The following is a 21,063-nucleotide window of genomic DNA, read 5'->3' as shown; positions in this document are numbered from 1 at the left end:
TGGCAGACAAATGAGTACTGGGGATTTTACAGCAGGCATACTTATTGGAACGTGTAGCATCTTCTACACTATTCCTCAGTGACTCACTTTTCTCGCTCAATGCTCAAAAACATCCAATGTTCATTAAATAAATAGAGTACATGCTGCAACTAGTGGAAACAGTCAATTCCTTCACTATAAAAAAGTTCTCAGGGGTGTTCTCATAGTAAGGAAAAATGTCTGTAAGAGTTAGTGGTTTCAGATCTCAAGGGTCTCAAAAATAGATGAGGATAACACAGTTCACAATGGAAACAATTACTTCAACCATGGATGCAAATATTATTAAGCATTATTTAATGCCATAAATGTACATAGTTGGACCAGGTAGGTAGTAGTCCCAAGTCATTACTATCTGTTAGCTGTTGTTTGGCCATTGTGAAGTGAGTTGAAAGTTTCATTCCAATTCCCAGTGGACCATACATCACAAAATCACCACCCTATTTTGCACTGATTGTACGTAGACTGCCATATGAGATCTAGCTTTGTTTCTTCACTGGAGCCTCTGACAAGCTGATCTCACACACACACACACACACACACACACACACACACTCCCTCTCTTTGTGATGGTTGTTCTTGCATGAAAATAAAGCACAGAGACTCCCAGGAGCAATGTCCAAACACAGCTGGCACTGAGTATCTAAATGAATTTCAACTGGTGGGATAAACCAGGTAGAGGATAGCCATGAGGGGAAATGTCTACCCTCAACATACTAAATCTGCTTTGGCAGACTGGGTGGAGAAGACTTATTGATGCAATGGTTGGAAAGGCACTGCAACAACATATTGTTGCGTACGTAAGGCTTGACAAGGTACAAAACATGTCAATGGCTACAGGGGCGGCTCTAGGTATTTTGCCGCCCCAAGCATGGCAGGCAGGCTGCCTTCAGCGGCTTGCCTGCGGGAGGTCCCCAGTCCCGTGGATTCGGCGGCACGTCTGCAGGAGGTCCGCCGAAGCCGCGGGACCAGCGGACCCTCCGCAGGCATGCCGCCGAAGGCAACCTACCTGCCGCCCTTGCGGTGATTGGCAGAGTGCCCCCCATGGCTTGCCGCCCCAGGCACGCGCTTGGCGTGCTGATGCCTGGAGTCGCCCCTGAATGGCTATCCACTGCAGCTAATGAAATTCCCAGTCTTTGCGACCTTTTGTGCCACTAGTCTTTGACTTCAGCAGCTGAGAGAGAGAGATGCAATGGTCTTCTCACTTAAAAAGCCTTGCACACAGGCATTCACACATATGAATACAAAATAGTAATGTGAACTATTCAAGAATATGTCATCCTTGTGGAAACCTTACCTCTATAATCCTACTCAGCCTGATGTCTGCATGGGTTATCTTTCAAGTAACTGTCCGACTCTTCCAGTCCTAATCAGTGGCAACATATAATATAATTTATTTCGGATTGATTTTATTTCTAATATGACTTCATAATAAAATATTATTTTAATTAATACAATGTGATATGAATTATATTGGTTGTAGTTCTTAGTATTGTGGCATTTCCTTGAGCACAAGATCAAAAGTACTCGGTGAGAGGCAGTATAATGTTATTTCATAAAAGTCTAATTTTCTACTGCTGGGAAAAAAGATTTTTTTTAATCTTCTATGCTCCATACCTGTTAAAATGAAATAGATCCTGTCATCTAAACATTTATATTTAGCTAGTATTTTCAAAAGTAATGATACTCATGCCACATTATGCTTCTGCTCGGAATCTTTGCTGTAGCTAAAATAACATTATTCTGCCTTCTGTAGAATTGTTCTGTGAATTCCTGGATAAATAGCTCCTTAACCAGAAAGATACTAACTGTAAAACAGGGCCTCAAAGGTTTAAAAGGAGGGTTATAATAGTGGGATCTCTAGGGTTGTCAGACAAATGATGGAATAATGGATGAGATATGAAAAGTATAAAGTATCTTCCAAATATAGGCCTTCGTGGCAATTTTCTGTATTAATCTATTTTCTGCATGGCAGCCATATTGATTCACAGGACAGTAACAACTCCATAAATCTATTTTTAAAATGGTGTCTAAATATAAATGTGCATAAGATTTTTGACAGTAGCTTTGGTAGACCATTCCTATTTTCAGAATTAGTTCATGAATATCAGTGTATATTTTTAATTGAGTGGCACAGACAAGGGTGGCAGAGACTGACCAAAAGTGGGAGGGCCAGGGGCCTCCACCCCCGCCCTTCCTCTTCTGCCCCTGGGTTTTCAGAACCCCCAATAGGAACACAGCAATTCTTTCTAAGGATTAAATGCAAGTAAGCATGCTTTTGTCTAATACTGCAGTTTATTAGATTTAAGCACACACAGACATAAGCAATAGATTTAGAACATCCCAGATATTATCAAACAGCTGGAACGGTACTGAGTAATTAACAGCAGGTTTGCAGTGGCCAGTTGCTCACCCACCGGGGAGCAAAGGTGTCAGGAAAAATGTCTTTCAAAATGGCTTCAGAAGCTAATATTAATATATTAGCTAATTTTTTATGCTTAACTTCTGCAAAACACATAGGTTATAATTAGGGCTACAATTACATCACTGCAGCCATGGAAGTCATGGAATCCATGACTTCCAGAGACCTCTGTGACATTTTCTGCCCTGGGGCTGGACTGCTGTCAGCAGGCAGCCCCGCAGCTCTCAGCCACTGCTGGCAGAGGCCCCCAGCAGCTCCTAACTGTTGGGCAGCAGTGGGACTCCGGAGCTCCCTGGGGGTCCCCAGTGCTCCCACATGCCGTGGGCAGCAGGGGCTCCTGCAGCAGTTGGCAGGATCCCCCCCCGGCCAGCAGCCCAGCTGTAGCGAGCAGCAGGGGAGGGCAGGGGGACCCTGCTGCAGCCCAGCTGCAGTGGGTGGCGGGAGCCCCCCCACAACACCCCAGCCAAGGGGGGCAGCAGGAGCCCCTGCAGCTGCCCAGTCACCAGGGCAGGGATTGGACCTTGCACCAGCCCAGCTGCTGTGGGTGCTGGACCCCCCTCCCTTCCCATTTTGTCAGGGATATTTTTAATAAAAATCATGGACAGATCACGGGCTTCAGTGAATTTTTGTTTATTACCTGTGACCTGTCCATGAGTTTTACTAAAAATATCTGTGACAAAATCTAAGCCATAGTTACAATGACCACTACTGAATTGTTACTTTTCCTATCTTTCAATAAACTTCTAGTATCAGAGGAGCCCAGACTCAAGGTTTTCCAACCACCAAGGTTTTCAGTTTCACTTGCTTACTTGTCTGTCCCCTCCTTCCATTCTGATTAGCAGAAGCTGTTAACTAGTTTTGACCTTGCTTCTGAAAGCCTCAACTATGTGGTGTTTTATTTCATTACTACATGGAGGCTGAATGCACATAATATGGCTGCAATTCACTAAATTACGTTCTGGAATATACATACCCCTTAAATCCAGGGCAACACTCCCTGGCAAAGCCAGAGCAGGCCAGGAGCTGCGGACTCTCCATCTGCCTGGGGTGGGGAGGGTCAAGAGCAGCCCCTGGCCCATGTCCCTGCCCCACTGGTCCCCTGCCCAGGGCAGATGGAGGGTCCACAGTGCAGCCCCAGGCCTGCCCGCGTGGCTCCCACCATGGCTGCGCTATGGCCCCCCAGCCGGAGTTGGGACCAGGTAAGAGCTTGTGCGTGGGCAGCTCTGGGGAGCTGCAGCCCTCCTGCCCTAGGCGGGAGAAGGGACGCCCACAGCGTGTGGACACAGGCTGGGGGCTGCTCTCAACCACACCCTACCTCGGGCAGGTGAAGGGTCCACAGCGCCCCACAGCTGCCAGACTGGCCGGGGGGGTAGGGCCTTGGTGGGGGAAAGAGGCGATTCAGGGGCGGGGCCCCCTCCAAAAAATGGACAGGACAGGCCCATCCACTTTCAAAAAGTGGGAGGGCCATTGCCTCCTGGCACCTCTTATTCCTGCACCACTGGGGACAGCTGTTACAGTTGTCTGATTTCATGTGAGGGGCTGTAGATTTTGTGGTGCAGCTGGTACAGTTGCATGATTCCATGTGAAGGAGTTCTGGTTGCATGGCACAAACAGTACAGTTATTTGACTCCATAGGTGGGGGGTGTATGCCTGTGCGTGACACAGATGGTACAGTTGTGTGACTCTATATGAGGGGTTTTGGATGTGTGGCACAAATGGTTCAGTTGTCTGACTCCATGGAAGGGGCTGTAGGCTGCATGGTGCTGACGGTTCAGTTTTTTGACTCCAGGTGATGCTTCAATTGTTTGACTCCACATGAGGGGCATTAGGGTGCGTGGTGTAGACAGTTCAGTTGTCCAACTCCATGGGAAGGGCTATAGGCTACATGGCACAGACAGTTCAGTTGTCCGACCCCACAGGAAGGGGCTGTAGTATGCATGGCACAGGCAGTTCAGTTGTCTGACCCCAGGGATGGGGGTGGCGTGGCACAGGTGGTACAGTTGTCTTACTCCAGGGACAGGGGCTGTGTGGCACAGGCAGAACAGTAGTCTGACTGCAGGGAAGGGAGCTGCAGGCACAGGTGGTACAGATGTATGTTGTCAGTGCTAAGGGTCAGTGGCACAGGTGGTACAGTAGACTCCAGGGAAGGGGGCTGTGTAGCACAGGCAGTACAGTTGTTTGACTCCAGGGAAGAGGGCTGCATGGCATCGGCGTTATAGTTGTCTGATCCCAGGGAAGAGGGCTGCGTGGCACAGGCGGTACAGTTGACTGACCCCAGGGAAGGGGTTGCATGGCACAGGTGGTACACTCATCTGACCCCAGGGAAAAGGGCTGTGTGGCACAGCTGTACAGTGGTATGTTGCCAGTGCTAAGGGTCAGTAGCACAGGTGGTACAGTTGACTCCAGGGCGGGGGCAGGGGTGCGTGGCGCAAGTGGTACAGTTGTCTGTTGTCAGTACTAAGGGTCAGTGGCACAGGCGGTACAGTTGAAGCCAGGGAGGAGGGCTGCATGGCACAGGCAGTATGATTGTATGTTGCCAGTGCTAAGGGTCAGTGGCACAGGCGGTACAGTTGTCTGACCCCAGGGAAGGTAGCTGTGTGGCACAGGCGGTACAGTTGTATGTTGCCAGTGCTATGGGACAGGGGCACAGGCGGCACGGTTGTGCGTTGCCAGCGCTAAGGGTCAGGGGCATGGGCAATACGGTTGTGCGTTGCCAGCACTACGGGTCAGGGGCACGGGCCGTGCGGTTGTGCGTTGCCAGTGCTAAGGGCCAGGGGCACAGATGGGACGGTTGTATGTTGCCGGTGCTAAGGGCCAGGGTCACGGGCGGTGTGGTTGTGTGTTGCCGGTGCTACGGGTCAGGGGCAAAGATGGGACGGTTGTGCGTTGCTGGTGCTAAGGGCCGGGGGCACGGGCCGTGCGATTGTGCGTTGCCGGTGCTACGGGTCAGGGGCACGGGCAGTATGGTTGTTCGGTGCTGGTGCTACGGGGCACGGGCAGTACGGTTGTGTGTTGCCGGAGTTAAGGCCCAGGGGCACGGGCCGTGTGGTTGTATGTTGCCCGTGCTACGGGCCGGGGGCACGGGAGGTGCGGTTGTGCGTTGCTGGTGCTACGGGCCGGGGGCACAGACGGGAGGGTTGTGCGTTGCCGGTGCTAAGGGCCGGGGGCACAGACGGGATGGTTGTGCCGTGCCGGTGCTAAGGCCCAGGGCACACAGCCCCAGCACACCTGCCCTGCGAGTGCCGGCTGCGGGTGCCTGAGGCTGGCGGGCACTGCGGGGGCGGGAAGCCCGGCGGGCCTGTGGCTGTGGCCGGACGGCTCAGGCTGGGAGTTGCTGCCGGGTTACAGGATGGAAATTCCTGGCGTCCCCAGGGAGGGAGCTCGGGCTCGGGGCTGTGAAAGGCTCATTTATCCAGCGCGCTGCTGCGGGGCGCTGCAGACACTGACTAATCCCCCCGCTCCGGCTCGCTCCGCTCCCAGCCAGCCCGGCCCCGCGCCCCCGGCAGCCCGCACCATGCGCTCTCCGCCCGCCGCCGCCGCCGCCTCGCTGCTCCTGGCCGCGCTGCTGCTGGTGGCGCCGCCGCTCGGGGAGTCCGAGAGCCCAAAGGGGAAGCACAAGCCGCTGCGCCAGAGGGAGGTGGTGGACTTGGTGAGCCTGCCCGCGCCGCGCGCGCCTCAGCAATAGGGGATGGGAATGGAGGGGTCTGGAGCAAGGGGTCGGGAGAGAGGGACAGAGCAGAGGGGGCTGGAGAGGGGCTAGGAGTAGATGATGGGGCAGAGGAGGGCTGGAGTGGGGGCCTGGGGACAGAGGGGTCTGATGTGGGGGGAGCTGGTAGACAAGGTTGGGAGTGATGTTGTGGATTTGAGGTGACAGTAACAAGTGAGGAGCTGCTGGAGAATCTTCCCTGTTGCTTTTTCGTTCAAAGGGTTGGAACCACCCAATCCTCTCCTTTGCTTTAGCCCAGGAAGAGGCTAGTGCAGCTCTAGGGGCCAGTCTCTGCAACGTGTCCATTGTTGGGAGAACAGCTCCTTTCTGCCAGCCAGGACAGTTCCCCTTCCCAAACCCAGTTGTAACTTGAAGATCTGACCATAGTCTGAGTTATGCTGGGTCATTTTTGCAGGAAGGATGAGTAATTTGTTTTATCTTCTTTTCTACATTTTATTGCTCACTAACTGTGATGATTCAGGGAAATGTTTAGAATGGATTTGTTTTCATGGAAGCTATTTCTTTCCAGACGCAGATTATGTTCCTCAGATTTTTACATAGCAGAGTCGGGAGTCTGTGGTTAAAGTAATACATACCCTTCTCTCCAGTCATGTCCGCATGAGGAAGCAAGGCCAAGTTAATGTGGCTGGATTGTTTCAATAAAAAAGAGTGGACTGTGAACTGCTATCCTTCCTTACTAAAACATCACCTATGCAAAACTGAAAATTTTAAGCCCTGATTAACTAAACTAGAATAGTAAATAAAGGACAAGATAAAGAAAAAAGATTACTTTTAAACTAAAGAGCCACAAGCACTGAAAAACTCTCATTTTATTATCAGAGGGGTAGCCGTGTTAGTCTGGATCTGTAAAAGCAGCAAAGAATCCTGTGGCACCTTATAGACGAACAGACGTTTTGGAGCATGAGCTTTCGTGGGTGAATACCCACTTCGTCGGCTGCAAGTGCATCCGACGAAGTGGGTATTCACCCACAAAAGCTCATGCTCCAAAACGTCTGTTAGTCTATAAGGTGCCACAGGATTCTCATTTTATTAAATCCCACTTTCCTATGTATAAACAAATTCACATTGGTGCTTATACATGGCACATTTCTGGATGCCGTTTCATTGCAACTACAAATGCACTGAAGGCTATAGAGCCATAGAAAACCAATAGTATGGATTTTTCTTCCCTCCAGCCAAAGGTAAGTCTTTGCAGGGATCTCCCACATGTACTCACGAACAACTATATTTGTTTAGGATGGAGAGGATGCTGCTGGTTTTGGTATGTAGATGGCATTGTCAGCAGATGTACCTAGATCATACGCTTCAAATTTACTTCAGTTTGAGGGCTATCACTAGTTTCAGTCCTAAACCCACCTGTGTTCCACACAGCTTTGGTGCCATCTCACTTTCATTGTTGGACATTTTTTATATAAAAGAAAAGGAATAATGAATCTGAGGTTATGGGAAATTAAAGGAGCGAATCCCACATCTTAAGTTTTCTGTATGAACAAATATTTTTGTGTCCCTCATCTTGAATATTTGCCTGGCACTGCATCCTGCTTTTCAGCCTTGGCTGGCTGAGATCTATAACTCAGATAAATCGGTGGAAGCTAAGGAAACATACTTAAGTAGATGTATGCTAACTGTGTCAGCTAAAATAACTTTGACACAGACCCCTTCAAAAATAGAACCAAAAACATGGCAAGGCCGCCTTGCTTCAACAGATACAACATTGTCATTTTACAACAATATGCTCATTCCACTTCAAAAGCAGCATACCATATGTGAAAATAATTGATCTGGTGAGTTCAGATCGGTTTGGCTGAAGAGGAGACCAAAGCCCATGTAATTCTTTTGCATATGTGAGTTTCTGGGTCTGCAAAAGTTTAAACCACCCTCTCTGGAAATGAGGGGGTTCAGCATGTAGGAGGGGGCTCAGGGCTGGGGCAGGGGGTTGGGGGTTTGGGAGGGGGTCAGGGCTCTGGGCTGGGGATGCAGGCTCTGTGGTGGGGCCAGGGATGAGGGGGCTTGTCCAGAGCGGTCACAATGGAGCACTCTGGGATAGCTCCCAGAGGCCAATACCGTCAGTTTGCGTCCGCACTACCCCAAATTCGACCCAGCAAGGTCGGTTTTAGTATTACTCCCCTCGTCGGGGAGGAGTACAGAAGTCAATTTTAAGAGCTCTTTAGGTCAACGGAACGGGGCTGGTTGTGTGGATGCAGTCATTTTTAAAGCAACCTAACACGGCTAAATTCGACCCAACCCCGTAGCGTAGACCAGGGCTCCGTGGAGGGATGAAGATTGGAATAAGCACTCAGTCAGCAGATGGGAAAGAATGTTCAAGATAAAAAAAAAGTAGTGGACATCAGCACTGTCTGAAGGTTCCTGTTGCAGCGTCTTCTATGTCTGCTTCTCCTGGCTTTGTCTGCACCCCCCAAATTGTCTCCTCCCTGGAGTTATTCCCTGGAGCTTGCATGGGTGGGGGACAGGTGGAACCGCATGGGGTCCACCCTGCACAGCTCTGGGTCCAAAGAATAGTTTGGGGATTGAAGGCAGAGAAAGATAGCCCCACCTGAGTTTCATCTTCCTCTCTCCCAAATGTTATGTTTACACTGTTAAATCTCATAGTCTAGTTCAGGGGTCGGCAACCTGCGGCTCCCGGCTCGCCAGGGTAAGCACCCTGGCGGGCCGGCCCGGTTTGTTTATCTGCCGCGTCGGCAAGTTCGGCCGATCGCTGCTCCCACTGGCCGCGGTTCGTGGTCCCAGGCCAATGCGGGAGGCAGGAAGCCGCGGCCAGAACATCCCTCAGCTCGCGCTGCTTCCTGCCTCCCGCATTGGCTTGGGACCGCGAACCGTGGCCAGTGGGAGCCGCGATCGGCCGAAGTTGCCGACGCGGCAGATAAACAAACCGGGCCGGCCCACCAGGGTGCTTACCCTGGCGAGCCGGGAGCCGCAGGTTGCCGACCCCTGGTCTAGTTGTTTAAAATGTAGGGTGACCAGATGTCCCAATTTTATAGAGACAGTCCCGATTTTTGTGTCTTTGTGGCTCCTATTACTCTCCCACCCCCATCCTGCTTTTTCACACTTGCTGTCTGGTCACCCTATTCAAATGTGAAAGCAAAGTGTACCATCGTAGTCTGAGACCAACAATTGATCATATTAATATTGTAATCTGGGGAAACTTTTTTGGAAGGTAGGGGACATTGTACACTTTTCCATGCAGTTTTGTAGTTAACATAAATTAATATTTTCTATTAATGAAACTGCCGCCCTGCATCTGTCTTTGACAGCAAATAACAGCAAACTCAGCTGCCAATTTTAACATATTCATTTAATTTTCAGTATTTAAGAGGCAATGTGATTTCTTGCCACTCTTTCCTCACTAATAGAGGAATGTTCATGGCCTTCTATAAAAGACTCCTATCTTGTACAAAGTAAGCAACACTATTTTTAAGCCTTAGAATCAATAAGCAAAGTGTGAAAAAAAGTTTGTGTTTTTCAGTACAATGGAATGTGTTTACAAGGACCTGGTGGTGTTCCTGGACGAGATGGAAACCCTGGCATCAATGGAATTCCTGGGACACCTGGAATCCCCGGTCGGGATGGGTTGAAAGGAGAAAAAGGAGAATGTATGCGAGAAAGCATTGAGGAGTCTTGGACACCCAACTTTAAACAGTGTTCATGGAGTGCGCTGAATTATGGCATAGATCTTGGGAAAATTGCAGTAAGTAAGCACCCGTGATGTTGCAGTCTGATGTAAAGCAACACCATAGCACACATTGATGGAAACTTTCTTCAACATTCAAGGTTGATCCCATGTAGAGTTTTAGTTCAGGCCCATTTCTATTATGCATAATAACTGATTGGACATTCCACGTGGCTCATTTCAGTAATAAAGCTGCAGGTGAGAGAGCTGGGCTGTTCTGGGTACATACAGCAGACCTGTATTCAGTTTTCCCTTTTGAAGCAGTAGAACTGGAAGCCAAGGTTTTTGCTGCATGGATTATAGAGGTAATTGGCTAACTTACTGGCGAGACTTGTCAATGCTGCACAAGTCCTAATCAGTTCAACAAAAATATTGTGATCCTTAGTGCAGGCCTCTGAGCATGAGATTTTAAAATAAGAAAAAAACAAGACATTAATAGGTATGCAAGATGGCCAGAAAGAAGAAAAAAATTCCCAACCCCATAGTAGCTATACATCAAGCCTGAGATTGGTAGACCTACTTTGTTTAAGTAGTACAGGTGCAGTCACAGAGTACGTCTACACTATCCACTGGATCAGCAGGTAGCGATCGATCAGGGATTGATTTATCGCATGTAGCGTAGATACAATAAATCAATCCCCGATCACTCTCCTGTCGACTGGTGAACTCCAGCAGTGCAAGAGGCAGAAGCAAAGTCGACGGTGGAGCCGCGGTCATCGATCCAGTGCCGCTAGGACACAAAGTAATTAATTTTAATTCGATCTAGGATACGTTAACTTCAGCTATGCTATTCTCATAGCTGAAGTTGCATATCTTAGATTGATTCCCCACCCTCCCAGTGTAGACCAGGCCTAAGTGTGAGAACTAATTCGATAGACACAATAAATATCTAATTTCTATTTACTTTAGAACTGCCCCTTAGTGGGCCCAATCAGCAAGTTATTCAGCATTGGGTAGAAGGGGCACACTTAAAAATTCAACTGAAAATGTTTTCTACTAAATTGTATAGACTGTCAATATTAAGAGTCTTTCAGTTTTCACAAAAACAGTGTCTTGTGACTGCTAAATCCAGGGAGCCTAAATGATGAAGAGAGAAATCATAAAATTATATTATGTAATAAAGGTAATAATTGGAGATATACCAATCTCCTAGAACTGGAAGGGACCTTGAAAGGTCATTGAGTCCAGCCCCTGCCTTCACTAGCAGGACCAATTTTTGCCCCAGATCCTTAGGTGGCCCCCTCAAGGATTGAACTCACAACCCTGGGTTTAGCAGGCCAATGCTCAAACCACTGAGCTATCCCTTCCCCTATGTAGGGAGTCAGGTTTCAAACACATCCCTTGTTCCCTTGCATCAGAGTAGTGCAGTAGGATGGACTGATTGTAAGTCACCAGTTTTAATCATGATTTAAACCAGCATGCAGAAAACCTTGATTTCAATAACTGATTTGAATCTCGATTTGCATTTATACTTTTGAGTTATTTTTCTAAAGAAAAGTTGATTCTCAGTGGTAGGTAACCATTAAAACATGTTGATTGGCAACTAAAGGTAGCATTTACATGAAATTTGATACTTCTTTTTGCTAACCACATCTATCTATATTTAAGAAATTATACTACAAAATTTATTCAAATTTTTAATTTTTAAATTTTGTAGGTCAGAAAATAATGAATGGTGTATTTATTTACTAGGTGATTGTGGGTTTTTTTACTTGTGATTTATTTTAAGCTGGACTTGAGTGGAAATGGGACTTCAAGTAAAAATACATACACAGCTTTTTAATTGTATTAGTTAAAACTAAAATGTGGAGGATACATAAGGAAATTTTTTTTATCAAAACATGATTTGCATTTAAAACTGAGTTATTAAACAAAAGAAATAGCTGTAGTTGTTGAAAGGAAAAAGCAGTGAGAGGCAAAAAGGCATCCTTTAAAAACTTTAAAAAGATAAAGCCTAATGAGGAAAATAGAAAAGAGCAAAAACTCTGTCAAATGAAGTGTAAAAAATATAATTAGAAAGACCAAAAAATAATTTGAAGAACAGTTAGCCAAAGACTTCAAAAGTAATAGCAACATTTTTTTAAATACATCAGAAGCAGAAAGCCTGCTAAACAACCAGTGGGGCCACTGGACGGTTGAGATGCTAAAGGAGCACTCAAAAACAAAAAGGCCATTGTGGAGAAACTAAATGAATTCTTTGCATCGGTCTTCACTGTTAAGGATGTGAGGGAAATTCCCAAACCTGAGCCATTCTTTTTGGGTGACAGATCTGAGGAACTGTCCCAAATTGAGGTGTCATTAGAGGTGGTTTTGGAACAAATTGATAAACAGTAATAAGTCTCCAGGACCTGATGGTATTCAACCAAGAGTTCTGAAGGAATTCAAATGTGAAATTGCAGGACTGCTAACTATTATCTGTAACCTATCATTAAATCAGCTTCTGTAGCAAATGACTGGAGAATAATTAATGTGACACCAATTTTTAAAAAGGGCTCCAGAGGTGACCCTGGCAACTACAGGCCAGTAAGCCTCACTTCAGTACCAGGCAAATTGGTTGAAACTATTGTAAAGAACAAAATTGTCAGACACATAGATGAACATAATTTGTTGGGAAATAGTCAACATGGTTTTTGTAAAGGGAAACCATGCCTCACCACTCTACTAGAATTCTTTGTGGGGGATGGGGGTCAACAAGCATGTGGACAAAGGAGAGCCAGTGGATACAGTGTATTTAGATTTTCAAAAAGATTTTGACAAGGTCCCTCACCAAAGGCTCTTAAGCAAAATAAGCAGTCATGGGATAAGAGGGAAGGTTCTCTCATGGATTGGTAACTGGTTAAAAGATAGGAAACAAAGGGTAGGAATAAATGGTCAGTTTTCAGAATGGAGAGAGGTAAATAGTGGTGTCTCCCAGGGATCTGTATTGGGCCCAGTCCTATTTAACATATGGATGCTCCCCAATTTACACAAGGCGTTCCGTTCCGGAATGCCGTGCATAACTCGAATTTTGCATAAGTCAGGAACGTATACCCAACCATTACGCAAAAAAACAACTTTCTAGCTTACGGAACTTTTTCCGCAAGTGCGGATTTACGTAAGTCAGGTTTGCGTAACCCGCAGAGCATCTGTTTTCATAAACAATCTGGAAAAAGGGGTAAACAAAGAGGTGGCAAAATTTGCAGATGATACAAAACTACTGAAGATAGTTAAGTCCCAGTCAGACTGCAGACAGCTACAAAAAGGGATCTCACAAAACTGGGTGACTGGGCAACAAAATGGCAGATGAAATTTAATGTTGATAAATGCAAAGTAATGCACATTGGAAAACATAATCCTAACTATATATATATACACAATGATGAGGTCTAAATTGGCTGTTACCACTCAAGAAAGATCTTGGGAGTAATTGTGGATAGTTGTCTGAAATCATCCACTCAATGTGCAGTGGCAGTCAAAAAAAAAAAGCAAACAAAATGTTGGGAATCATCAAGAAAGGGATAAATAATAAGACAGAAAATATCATAATGCCTCTATATAAATCCATGGTACACCCACACCTTGAATACTGTGTACAGCTGTGGTCACCCCATCTCAAAAAAGATATATTGGAATTGGAAAAGGTTCAGAAAAGGGCAACAAAAATTATTAGGGGTATAGAACGGCTTCTGTATGAGGAGAGATTAATAAGACTGGGACTTTTCAGCCTGGAAAAGAGGCAACTAAGGGGGAATATGATAGAGGTCTACAATCATGAGTGGTATAGAGAAAGTAAATAAGGAAGTGTTATTTACTCCTTCTTATTATATAAGAACAAGGGGCCACCAAATGAAATTAATAGGTAGCAGGTTTAAAACAAGCACAAGAAAGTATTTTTCCATGCAACACACTGTCAACCTCTGGAACTCCTTGCCAGAGGGTGTTGTGAAGGCAAATACTATAACAGCGTTCAAAAGGGAGCTAGATAGATTAATGGAAGATAGCCATTGATGGACCTATTAGCCAGGATGGGCAGGAATGGTGTCCCTAGCCTCTGTTTGCCACAAGCTGGGATTGGGTGACAGGGCATAGATCACTTGATGATAACCTGTTCATTCCCTTTGGGGCACCTTCTATTGGCCACTGTCAGAGGACAAGATACTGGGCTTGATGGACCTTTGGTCTGACCCAGTATGGCTGTTTTTATTTTCTTATGTAAATGAAGTGATTGTTTCTGGTCACGTCCTTCAAGATTTTAGAACTAGGAGATCTCATCCTCTCACACCTAGTTTTTATTCATAGATCGGAAAAGGAAAACAGGTTCCTGCTTTTTCAACTTCCAATCAGTTTCTTAACTTTGAGTGAACAAGTCATTGAACTAGTTGAATAAACTGTAATGAAGAAAAAATTCTCTGCAACCGCAGAAGAGGCTACTGTTGTCACAGGCTGGTTTAACACCTCAGCAAACTCTAATGTCCATGGGCTGAGCCATGGTTTGATGTTCTTTAAAACTTCGGTAGCAAACAGGTAGAACTTAATATTAAGATCACTTTAAAATATTTAATAAATAGTTAATGAAGGCTTTAATATGTCATAATTTTAAGTAATTTTTAAAAGCAAATACTTAAATTTTAGAAAATCTGGTTTAAATAAATCATCCCTATTAAAACTTTTTTAAAAAAAAACTAATTTATCCACCTTGTACAGCACCAAGATGCATCTTTTCATCAACCTCTTCTGGCTAACATATTGTGTTGAGTATGGACTGGTTTGAGAGAGCTGGTAACACTATCCTTACTTGCAAGGAAGGGGAGTGTGGGAAAAGAAAGAAGAAAGAAAGGAAAACCCCAAAGATATTTAGATACCTAACTTGAAAGCATACATCGTCTCATATTAAAATATAGGATCTCATTCCCTAACATTCCCCCATTCTCTGGGGTGTTTGAAACATAGATCAGTGTTTTGGGGCATCGACTTACTTCTCAGGTGCTGTTTTTTTAATAAAAGGAGCAGGGGACTGAAGGGGGAGAACAGAGAAGGTGATTAATGTATTCTCAAAAGAATTAGTGAAGTGGGTTCAAAAGCCACAGCCAACAATTTGTTCTTATTTTCCTTAGGAATGTACATTCACAAAGATGCGCTCTAACAGTGCTCTAAGAGTTCTCTTCAGTGGATCACTTCGACTCAAATGCAAAAATGCATGCTGCCAGCGGTGGTATTTTACATTTAATGGAGCCGAATGCTCTGGGCCACTTCCTATTGAAGCCATAATTTATTTAGACCAAGGAAGCCCAGAGCTGAATTCAACTATTAATATACATCGCACTTCTTCAGGTATGTATGTTAAAGCCATGTGCTTAGGAATGGAGTTCAATATAAGGATGCAGTTAACAAGTGACATGGGGAACCTCATAAGGACCTCCATTTAGAAGTCTAGGGTCCATAAAGGGGAGGCAGAGAAAGACAGTTGCTAGTTGATTTTTCCCACCTTTGTTGGAATTCAGTATCAGTATTAAAAATACAGTAACAGCAGATTTTCTTGTGGATTTGGGTTTACTGCCACTGCATTTTTACGGTTTTACTAGCTTTAGTCATACTTTACGTAAATGCAAGAAGTTAGAGATGAAGAGACTTACCTTATCCGGTCCAACCCACTGAGCTTCAATAGGATTCTATTGAACAACTACTGCTGCTTCAAATTAGGATAAAAAAGGCATGTGTGACACTATGCCCAACTGCAGTATAACTAAATAGCACTAGTGTTTTGGTGAAACTGGAATACCACCTTTTAAGTTGGCAGTGTATGTATTAGACCTGTATTGTCTTTTGTGCAGTTATGTGCATCAGGTATGGAATTGCATGCAATATTCTTGGGAAGACAGACTAATTTCTGCTGGAGTTTCCAACACAAACCCATCTTTACCAGTGAGGCCTATCACGTTAAAAGCTAAAACGAAATCATATTCAGGAACAATTAGTTATCCACATCTTATATGATGCCCTCTTCTAAGAAAGGGGCAAATCACAACAACAGTTCTTGTTCAATATCAAAAAATTATGATATGGGGAAAATGGGAGTAACAACTAAAATATACCTACACCATATGTCCCCTTAGTACCTTGAATTATAAACATATACTGAGAGAAATTGTATACAAAACCAAAGGCTTGCAACATCTAACTTATCAGATGTTGTAGCATAGAGAATATTCACCACAGCGCAGCAAATAGGCTAAAAGATTTCACAGGAAAACAACTGCTGCTTGTACCAGGCCTAAGGTTATTGGGAAGTTAGCAGCTCAGCTCTTTGCCTATGACAGAAGGTCTCTGACTCTCTGTCTCTCCTCCCCCGGAGCAGTATTTCACTACAGTAACAAGAAAATCCATGAAAACCCACTTGTGTGGCCATAGTAGGTCTTTCCATGAAGTATCAGAATGGGTTTGTTACCGCTGTATTCATGTCTCCCATTAGCATTGCCACTACAATGGAGACTGTTGAAAAAGTGAACAGAAATAAGGAACTGTGTATGGTTAAACTAGTCCTATAGATCATAAAATTACTTTAAAAACTTTGTATAATGGTTTAAAAAACATTTGGCTGCAAATAGTTTCTACCGAGGCCATGGTACCCTGGAAGACAATGTCCCCTGCCCCGCAAAGATTTAAACAGTAGCAACATAGTAACGCTAACTAATGGAGTTTCTATACAGAGTTGCACTGAATTAATATTCTTTGGCATGTTAACTATGTGAAAGTCAGGATATGGGAAAAAAAATCAGTGAAATAAATGATACTGATTATTTTAAATAAGATACGTTTGTCTTTAAACAGTGGAAGGACTGTGTGAAGGAATCAGCGCTGGGTTGGTGGATGTTGCTATTTGGGTTGGTACTTGTGCAGATTACCCAAGAGGTGATGCTTCTACTGGATGGAATTCTGTCTCTCGTATCATCATTGAAGAGCTGCCGAAATAGAAGTTTTTTCTAAACCTCCTTATAACCCATCGTTCCCAAGCCCCCCTATCAATTTTTTATACACATTTTGTACAATTAACTTTGAAATTGAATATTTCTGTAGAGCTTTGTAAGCATCTGGCCAGAATACACAGACTTGCTTACAAGCACCCTAGTTGAGTTTTTCCAGCTGAACTGTTTAACAGGTAGGCACATCACTGTTAAGCATACCTGGCAAGTTCTTCTACAATATATGTTTAGAATATTAGAAACAAGTTTGTCCAGTTGTTTTATTATAATTTGGACTGAATATTTATCACCTTTGTAAAAACTAGAGATTAAATCTTTTTATATCGGTTAAATAAATAAGACCTTTTATAAAAAGAGGCAAAAATCCAGGCTATTTTATTGTCAGCAAAATGCAAAGGGTTTTACTTTTTACATGACTATTATGAAACAGGTGTATTAGAATAGCTTGACAGACATTAAAGTAGTATCTGTGGAGAAAATACTATACTTTATTCTTCATTTTAGATTTCAAGAGCATTACTTAAAAGCATCAAATCATATTATTCGAACCTGACTGTACTACTGTAGCACCAGATTATTCAACTTTACTATAGTTCTGATTCAACTCCCATTGATGTTAGTGAGAGTTGGATCCAGGCCGATAAGAAGCAGAAAACATCTCATTTTAAAAGATTAAGTTTTCAGCATACCATTTTGGCTTTTTCACCACTAAGTTAAATAACTCATTAAGAAGTTCTCCGCACTCAATTTATTTTTAGTATGAAAGTCAGTCAGTACTGAAGAAGACTAATAAGGGTGGACAATTTTACTACAACAAATGCTGATTTATCTTAATAATTAAGGTATTTCATTTCCCCAACAAACTAGTTTATTTCATAGTCTTCTTAGCCAGTCACCACTTATCACTTTGGTGCTCAGATAATTATAAATCAGCAACACAAAAGCATTAAGTGCGTTACATTAATAGGAATGGAAAAAATAAATATTTAAGGGTAGGCTCAAATGCCTATGCCCTATGGCCTTCAGAATAGTTTGCAAGTGTTAGAAGCAATCACACTATGAAGGTGATCATGTTGGTCATTCAGCATTTCTCATAGCTAACTGTAGCATTCTAAGTATTCACTCCAAAATGCAGCTGTCAAGTGACAGTACCCACAAAAGTGGGGCCCTTTTAAATGTTTACAACTTAAAAGCTAAGTGGTTAGGAAGAACTCAAATTTTGCACTGAAGACACAATCCAAAGGAAAAGTCACTAAAGCATGTATAACATGTGAAAGCGTAATGACTAGTTTTCCCTAGAATTAAAAAGAAAAAAAAAACCTGTACAGCTTAGATTCAGGTTTTAACTTTATTTCTTAAAAAAAAACAAAAAAACAACCACTTTGGCTCAGCCAGGTCCTGAAGAGAATATGCAATACATATTTTTTAAGATTGTCGCCGCATTTCCCTCTCAAATTTCTACCTCCATTTTGCAGTGAGTTGGTACCATATAAACTAACCTGAAACTAGGAGGGCTGTCAGGCTCTTCTACCTGGAAATAATACCAGTGTTGCTGCTGAGGTCCAGCAAGCTATACAGTGACTATATCTCCCTAGAACTTTGTTCATTGCCACTGTTTTCATGGGGTTTCAGAGTATATTCTCATCTTCAAGTGGTTAATAATGCAATGCCCTATTGAATTAGTCCTACATAATATGTACTTGATTTTTTTTTAAATAAATAAAAACTTCATAAGGCACATGAAGTTAACAACTGCATTATACAGAGATGTTAAGTTTCGTAATTCACATGATGGCCTTTGAGTAAGTTCAGTTATCATTCAAGTACAAATGAAATGTAAATATTAAAAATGCCTAGATAATAAAGAAGGCTAGCTAATGGAACCCTAACAGTATCCCATTTCTGCTGAACGCCACCAATTTCATAATTTAGACATTTATGTTCTCAGGTCTGTGTGAGTGGGAGTAGGAATGGGTTATTTATTATTTGTATTACTGTAGCACCTGGGAGCTCTAGTCACAAACCTGGACCACATAGTGCTAGGTGCTGTAAAAACATAGAACGAAGATAGTCCCTGCCCCAAGAAGCTTAGTTAGTAAAGACAAACATGCAGGAAAGATTAACCAAGAAGGCAGTAAGATTAGTCAATTGAAACAAACATTCCTCTCAATATCAAGCTACTCTTCAGATGGTTGAATTAAGAATGCTCAACATTTTACCTTTTGCAATGTCCTAAATTCCAGAATCATAAAATTACTCAATCCAGGCTCACTCCAAAATTACTTCTTATGTATAATGAACTTGCCATAGGTTAGGTTACTTATTATGAAAGGATGAGCTTTTGGAATAATCAATTTCCTAAGCAATTAAGAAGGTAAACCAGTTGCCAGGCTCCAAGTTATTTAACTTACAGGCTGAATAATTCTTGTATTAACATTTATTAACTCCTGCCTCTCATTCGATACTTTATACAAAACAATTAAATGCTGTTACAAACGTGGATATTTGCAAAGAACACATTTTCCTGATGCAGAATTAAGAATAACTAAAGTCTGCTAACTCCAAAAAACATGTACCCTGGATCCTGAACCCTGGGATGCCACTGTTGTTTCAAATGTTCTTCTACAAAATGTCCTGTAATCTTTGTTTATTGGGAAAAGTGCTGACGCAAGTTATGACAATCACTCTTAAATTAAGAGGCAAAATGGCATTTTTTTTCTCTTTTAAAAAAGGCAACTTCTCCCATGCACACTGCTTATGATGGAAGACTACATATGGACTCATGCATTTCTGCTGTGGTGTCAAGTAATACTTTGAATAAAAAGAAAAAGGAGTACTTGTGGCACCTTAGAGACTAACAAGTTTATTTAGGCATAAGTTTGTAGGCAAAAACCCACTTCATCAGATGCATGGAGTGGAAAATACAGTAGGAAGACACACATACCCCCCCCCCCATGAAAAGATGGGGGTTGCACACACCACACAACAAAAACACTAACTGAGGAACCTGTCCTTGCAACAAAGCCCGTTGCCAACTCTGTCCACATATCTATTCAAGAGACACCATCATAGGACCTAATCACATCAGCCACACCATCAGGGGCTTGTTCACCTGCACATGTACCAATGTGATATATGCCATCATGTGCCAGCCATGCCCCTCTGCCATGTACATTGGCCAAACTGGACAGTCTCTATGCAAAAGAATAAATGGACACAAATCAGACGTCAAGAATGATAACATTCAAAAACCAGTTGGAGAACACTTCAGCCTCCCTGGACACTCAATTACAGACCTAAAAGCCACAATTCTTCAACAACAACAACAAAAAAACTTCAAAAAGAGACTCCAACGAGAAACTGCAGAACTGGAATTAATTTGCAAACTGGACACCATTAAATTAGGCTTGAATAAAGACTGGGAGTGGATGGGTCATTACACAAACTAAAGACTATTTCCCCATACTAATTTTTCTCCCCTACTGTTACTCACACCTTCTTGTCAACTGTTTGAAATGGGCCATCCTGATTATCACTACAAAAGCTTTTTTTCTCCTGCTGATATCCCACCTTAACTGATTGTCTCGTTAGAGCTGGTATGGCAACTCCCATCTTTTCATGTTGTGTGTGTGTGTATTATATATATATATATAAAAACACACTGTATTTTCCACTCCATGCATCTGATGAAGTGGGCTTTTACCCACGAAAGCTTATGCCCAAATAAATTTGTTAGTCTCTAAGGTGCCACAAGTATTCCTCATTCTTTTTCCTGATACAGACTAACACGGCTGCTACTCTGAAACTCTGAATAAATAAGACCAACATTTTGAAAAAGCCATCTTTAAAATAAGACTTTGAAAAATGCTGTTATTTACAAAAACTAGTGCAAAAGCACCAAGCTATTTGCTAAACATGTCTATGTGTCTGAACATGTCCTTTTACTTCAATGTAAACTCAACCTGGAGTTTACATGTAATCTCTGTAACTAAGAGAGAGAATTTGTCTTTCTCTCTAAGAGGAAAAACTGGAGAATTGGCCAGTGACACATTAACTGCTGATTTAGGTCTGATGCTGCAAAAATTTTGCAAGATGCCTTGGACATTATACTAAAACTGGAGGTTTATTAGATTTTAATATAATGGGCTGGGTGAACAGCCATTCTCCTCACTGTCTCCAGCCACACTGTACCTTAAAAGGTACTCTAAATGTTTATGCTGTCCCCACCCCC

At 43.4% G+C, this 21,063-nt stretch overlaps 1 protein-coding gene across 1 annotated transcript; it reads left to right on the top strand.

The window, feature by feature from the left end:
* Window positions 1–5,820: 5,820 nt before the first annotated feature.
* Window positions 5,821–17,131, top strand: CTHRC1 (collagen triple helix repeat containing 1). Its single transcript, XM_045006865.1, has 4 exons — window positions 5,821–6,107; window positions 9,670–9,891; window positions 14,967–15,183; window positions 16,681–17,131. Exons 1-4 carry the CDS (start codon window positions 5,973–5,975, stop codon window positions 16,821–16,823), a joined length of 717 nt encoding a protein of 238 aa, XP_044862800.1. The 5' UTR covers window positions 5,821–5,972; the 3' UTR covers window positions 16,824–17,131.
* Window positions 17,132–21,063: the final 3,932 nt, after the last annotated feature.

Source organism: Mauremys mutica, chromosome 2 (genome assembly GCF_020497125.1).
Source record: "Mauremys mutica isolate MM-2020 ecotype Southern chromosome 2, ASM2049712v1, whole genome shotgun sequence".
Taxonomy (NCBI): Eukaryota; Metazoa; Chordata; order Testudines; family Geoemydidae; genus Mauremys; species Mauremys mutica.
Note: the sequence above shows the minus strand (reverse complement) of the source record. Positions and strands in the feature narration are given on the sequence as shown.

Excerpts from the sequence above, each read along its gene's own strand:
- CTHRC1 (XM_045006865.1), top strand. The coding sequence starts at position 5,973 with ATGCGCTCTCCGCCCGCCGCCGCCGCCGCCTCGCTGCTCCTGGCCGCG. Across the intron at positions 6,108-9,669 it reads AGAGGGAGGTGGTGGACTTG|TACAATGGAATGTGTTTACA; the intron begins GTGAGCCTGCCC and ends TGTGTTTTTCAG. Across the intron at positions 15,184-16,680 it reads TATACATCGCACTTCTTCAG|TGGAAGGACTGTGTGAAGGA; the intron begins GTATGTATGTTA and ends GTCTTTAAACAG.